The sequence below is a fragment of the Mastigoproctus giganteus genome, chromosome 1, assembly GCF_048544385.1.
Source record: "Mastigoproctus giganteus isolate SK-2022 chromosome 1, ASM4854438v1, whole genome shotgun sequence".
In the NCBI taxonomy this organism is placed as follows: Eukaryota; Metazoa; Arthropoda; class Arachnida; order Uropygi; family Thelyphonidae; genus Mastigoproctus; species Mastigoproctus giganteus.
In genome coordinates, this window is record NC_143575.1 from 15547698 (window position 1) to 15553697 (window position 6000).

The 6000-nt window shown below is 37.4% G+C and overlaps 1 protein-coding gene across 1 annotated transcript in view; it reads right to left on the reverse strand.

The window, feature by feature from the left end:
• The window catches only part of Lam (Lamin), a 103597-nt gene extending 98484 nt beyond the window's left edge, over window positions 1–5113 (reverse strand). Inside the window, exon 1 of the mRNA XM_090371689.1 lies at window positions 4625–5113. Within this exon, the coding sequence (XP_090227815.1) occupies window positions 4625–5028 (404 nt within the window). The 5' untranslated portion in view covers window positions 5029–5113. The remainder of the gene's footprint in view (window positions 1–4624) is intronic.
• Window positions 5114–6000: the final 887 nt, after the last annotated feature.

Sequence of the window (6000 nt, forward strand, 5' to 3'; positions counted from 1 at the left end):
CATAAACCAGTAGAAAAATGCCATAGTCCAAAGATTGTGATATGCTGGCTTGGTCACTGTTTTTCAATGAGAACTACTAATAAATTTTTAAAAATTTCCAGTAACACAAAAAAAAAAAAAAAAGTATTTAAAAAATTTCTCAGCATGTGTGTTTAAATATGAAGTTTCAAAAATTGCACGCAACTAATCAGTTTCAAAGAGGCAAATTGGCACCCTATAATTACTATTCTCTTCAAGCAACAGATTCCACACATGATATTACAATTATCGTGGATCATCTGCAAAACAAATACACCAATAATGGGAAACACTGGTAAATAGCTGTTGGAACCCATCAGTACCATTTGAATATCATCTTAAAGAAAAAAAAAAAAAAACTTCTTCTATAACACAATAAAACTGCAAAGAATGATGCTTTTTTGAATACCCTGTGAAAAGAATTATGCTGTTGTTTCCCATTTTATAGAAAATAGCCTTGATTAGATTCCCATGGGACAAAAATAATTTAATAAGCTTCTTTTAAACACAGTAGTTCAGTCAGTCTTGGACAATGGTTATATGTTTGTTTGTTTTTTTGCTGCAAAACACTGCAAGATACACCTTGAAATTTTTCTCAGCGTGGTTTGTGCTTGTTAACAGGAGGGACTGCTTCTACAGGGAATGGGATACACTTAAACAGAAAGGGTGCAAGAATATTTGCTGATGCTATCAAGGCAATGATAGGTGGGTTAGAAGACTGTTAGCTTGGGGGGGGGTGTTCACAGACTAATAGATTTACAATAGCTGCAGGCAGAGGTGGAAGTGATTCTTGCACTGCTTCTATTGGAATGAGCAGCAGCCTGGAAAGCAAGGTGCTGGGAATTACAAGGACTGCTGGGAGTCATCGTGGAACATGTAAATACACAGGCTGTGTTAGAGTAACTAAGAGTAAGGATTTTTTTTTTAGGAGCATTAGCAACTAAGGCCATATTGCTCCGGGGATATGCGATGGTCATTCCCTGACCTTTCTGCATCCTCTGTATTTGGTGGTCATGGGCTCAAACCCAGGTCTAATCAAGAAGCATGTGCTACGCACTGCTGCTCCTGCCCACCTGGCTACGGAGGCGCCACTGAACCAAGAGTAAGGAACAGGCGCATGACTACTTGCATGCTAGAAGTATAGTAAAAAATTTGATGAATTTGAGGTGCTGGCCAAGACAACAAAAGCAGATATTGTTAGGATATCAGAGACGAGGTGTCACACAGATGTAAGAAATGCAGAATTGGAATTTGGGGAGTATAATGTGTACAGAAAGGACAGACAGGATAGAAAGGGAGGAGGGGTTATGCTGTTAGTTAAGAAACACAAAATTTAAGGAAGTGAATCCAGTTGACATAGATGGACAGTGCAATATTGAGTCAGTTTGGAGTGACATAAGCATTCGGAAAGCAAAATTGAGAAAAGTGTGTTATAGGCCTAATGACTCTGATGAATACAATGCACAACTGTACAGAGAAAGAGTGGGCCAGTAAATCAGATTGTCTTATAATGAGGGATTTTAACTTCCCAGATATTGACTGAAACTTGTGGTTTGGCCACTTGTACACTAGAAAGACTTGTAGATTTATTGGATGATTGTTTTATTAATTCCTTCAATGCTTCCCATTTATAATTTGCTGTTGGTAACATTATCATTTGGTCCCACTGTATAGAATTTAAAAATTATCTGAGACCTCTAGTCTACATCTTTGAGTAAATCCCACATGAGTACACTGTGATCACTGTCACCTAGTGGTTCCGTTATCTGCTGATTCTTAATGCATAAATAATCATTGCTGATACTGTAATTTTTACAGTATCAGCAATGATTATTTATGCATTAAGAATCAGCAGATAACGGAACCACTAGGTGACAGTGATCACAGTGTACTCATGTGGGATTTACTCAAAGATGTAGACTAGAGGTCTCAGATAATTTTTAAATTCTATACAGTGGGACCAAATGATAATGTTACCAACAGCAAATTATAAATGGGAAGCATTGAAGGAATTAATCTTGGAAGCTACCAGGCTTTTCATACCAACTAAGAAACATTGTTCACGATTTAGGCCTAAATGAATGTCAGATGAACTAATGAGACTCGTGATAGAGAAGAAAAATGCATGGGATGCATACAAATTATCAGGAGAGACAGAAGCCTATGGCAGATATAAGCTAGTCTGTAATCAAGTCACAAAGGAGGTTAAGCAAGCAAAGTCCTGATTATGAGAAATCTTCAGCAAGGGATGCAAAGAAAAACAGTAAAGATTTCTTTACTTAGGTAAACTCTAGAAGGAAGAGGATAAATCAGATTAGTCCACACTTCATATCAATGGTTCGACAGTCAATGATTCTGCTCAGGTAGCTGACAAACTGAATGAGTATTTTGTATCTACATTCACACAATTTCTAATGTGTGAATGTATCTACATTCACACATTAGAAATCCCTTAGGGAAGGGGATGCCAAAAGTTTATCAAACTAATAGGGGGCTAAATGATTTTGTAATAACAGAGCAAAGTGGAGGAGAAATGTTAAATTTAAACATAAGAAGGCACCTAGGATGGATGGAATCTATCCAGTTATATTAAAGGAGGAAGCAAAGAAAGTAAACAAACCCTTAGCCATAATTATGAGAGCTTCCTTGGACTCAGGGGAGGTACCCAAGGACTGGAGATGAGCAAATGTGACCCCAATTCGCAAAAGAATATGCGGGTGACACAAGCAATTACGGACCTGTCAGTTTAACTTCTGTTCCGGGGAAAATAATTGAGTCATTGGTTAAAGAAGCGCTGCATGATCATCTAGACAAGACCACAGTTATAGTTCAGACAGCATCGGTTTGTTAAGGGGAAGTCTTGTCTGACCAATTTCATCGGATACTATGATGTGGTCACAAAAGAACTGAATGCAAAAAATAATTTTGATATCATATACTTGGATTTCAGGAAAGCTTTTGATACTGTTGCACATAGAAGACTACTGTACAAATTGGAGTAGTATGGCATTAAGGGCAAGTTGCTGCTATGAATAAAGGGATGGTTGAGTGGGAGAAGACAGAGAGTGGTTATCAAGGGACACTGCTTTTCATGGAATAATGTTATTAGTGGAGTCCCCCATGGTTCAGTGTTGGACCCACTATTGTTTTCTGAATTTATCAATGATACTGATGAAAATGTATCACGCTTAATGTCCAAATTTGCAGAGTATACAAAAGTTGGCAGGATTGTTAATGACAGTGCGCTACTGCAACAGGATCTAGAAAAGTTGACCTGATGGGCTGAGTGGTGGCAGCTAAAGTTTAACATTGACAAATCAGTTGTAGAATAGATGTATGGAAATTTGCCTTTAGCCAGTGGGTGGTTGATTGCTGGAACAAACTATCTATCATTGTGGAAGTAGACAGCTTCAATAAATTCAAGGCACAAGTTTGTTTGGGGATTCTTTTAGGTGCATCAGCATCTATGGCCATAGTGTGCCACAAGGCAAAAGTAGACAAACTTTTGGAGTGAATGGATGGGTGAAATGGGAAGGTTTTTTTTTTTTGACTGATGCTGTATTTGCTTGCTTTCTTGCATCATATGCGTCTACTAATGCTAATGTATGCAATTTACAGGCATCATGGTCTCAGCTGTGCTGTTATCCCAAACAACTCAAACCACTCTTTATACAGTTACAGGTGAACTGTATTAGTATTTGTACAGTAAAAATTCAATTGTCCTTTATATGTAATTTCATTAAATTACTCAGTAAGTTCTGATACTGTGTAAATTTTACGAGTGAATTTTAACCATATTATATTTGAAGGGAATAAATGAACGAACATATATTTATAAGCCAACTTTTCTGAGCCACTCTTCTTTTGACATCACAGAATTTAATATCATTAAAAACTGAAAGCATGGAGAAAACATGTGACAGTGTAAATATTTCACACTTAATTTCATATTCTTGGCCAATAAGTTTTGGCAGCTCAAAACTGATATGGTACATAGACATCAACATCCTGTATACTCTTTTTTTTCCCGATTAAACTACAAAAGTCAACTATTTTTCGTATTATAGCTTATTCGAGTAAAAAAAATCAAGTTCGATTAAGTCCTTGCACACAGAAGCCTTCTGCAAAGAACCAGTTATTAAGAGCTACCCGGTTTGTTTACTTTTTTGGTCGCAGCAGGAACAGATTGGGGGCATAAAACTGACCAGGAAAATATATCCACAAGCAGCCCATTAAGATAAGTACGAATGAAATTTTATATACAATTCGGCTCTAGCTCACGGGGATGATACCTGGTGTCCCAACTCGACCCTGGGTCGCAGTTATCCAAAGCATGTTGGCCACAAATTATGTACCTGACAACCGAAAATTAAAATTACTTTATTATGTAATTAACTTTCAAGGCAACCCGAGCAATGAGTTTGTTTCTTATTATTACATGATAATTCATAATTTCATTGTGGCTCGAAGTAAATGTCTACTACAGTTTGTGAAAATTTCTTCCCTGTATATATTGTATCAGTTCGTATTTAATTATATTTTCAGTCTATTTGATAATTTACCTAAAGCGAAACATTTAACTGCAAGCTACAAAATATGAACTTACTTCAGCTGAAGATCTTCAGCTTCCGTTTTCCACTTTCTAGCCTCAATTTGAAGTTTCGCCTTATCTTTGGCTGTATCATCTAATACTTTGCGTGCATCACCTAGTTCTTGTTCATACATCGATTTTATGCTTGTGACTTCTTTTGTAATTGTTTCCTGAGTTACTTGGACTTGTTGATTCAAGCGGCTGTTTTCTATCTCTAAGTGGCGTACCTTGTCAATATAAGATGCCAAACGGTCATTGAGGTTTTGAAGCTCTAGCTTCTCTTGCATCCGAGTAAGCCGCGTTGGACTTAGCGGCGAGCATGGTCTTTCACCAGAACTAGTAGAAACCAATGGACTACTTAGTGATTGGTGAGTCACCGAAGTGGTCACTGTAGATTTCCTTGATGTTTTGGTAGACATGATAACACAGAAATAACTAAACTTTCACAGAATGCAGAAAACTTTCGTTGACACACCGGCTAACCGCACCCCAACGCACGCCAAGATGGCAGACAACTAGCGGGCAAATAAAAAAAAAAGCTAAAAAAAGTGATACAGCGTGGTCATGTGACTGATGGGGCGCCCTCTATTATTTAAATTAAAATTTCTAAATCTCATTCACTTCTCGTTGAGTCTCGTTTTATACACCGAAAAGAATGGGTTTCTGTACTGTACTTTTTATAAATGGAAAAATTTCAGCATATCATTAAACATTTCAGCATATTACTAAGGATGTGACTACTATAAAGGCTAAAGGAAAGGGCACTTGCTTTCGTAAATGTGAAGACAGTTTTTAAATTCTGAAAAAACTGTGAAAAGAAATTTAAAAACTGTCTGAGACAGGTCTCAGACAGTTTTTAAATTCTGTACAGTGGGATCAACTGATGATGTTACCAACGTTGAATTCTAAATAATTTTGGAGGCTACTAGGCTTTTCATTCCAACTAAGAAATACTGTTCAAGGTTTAGGCCTAAATGGATGTCAGATGAACTAATGAGGCTTATTGCAGAGAAGGAAAATGTAGTAGTAGTAGTGGCATGTGATGCAAGAAAGCAAGTGTATGAGCTTATGCAGTACCAACCAAAAAAAAAAAAAAACACACCATTCCCTCCAAATGCCTGTCCAGTTCCTCCTTAAATTATTCAACCTATCAACTTCCACAACGACAGATGGAAGTTTGTTCCAGCAATTAACCACCCGCTGGCTAAAGGCAAATTTCCGCACATCTAATCTACATCTGTCTTTTCTTAATTTGAATTATGCCCCTTAGGTTCGTAATCTGAACAAAGTGAAAGGATCCCATCAGAATTCAGCATGCTCAACCCATTCAAGGGCCTTATACACCTCAATCAGATCACCGCGCAGGTGCCTAGTCTCCAGCCACTGCAATT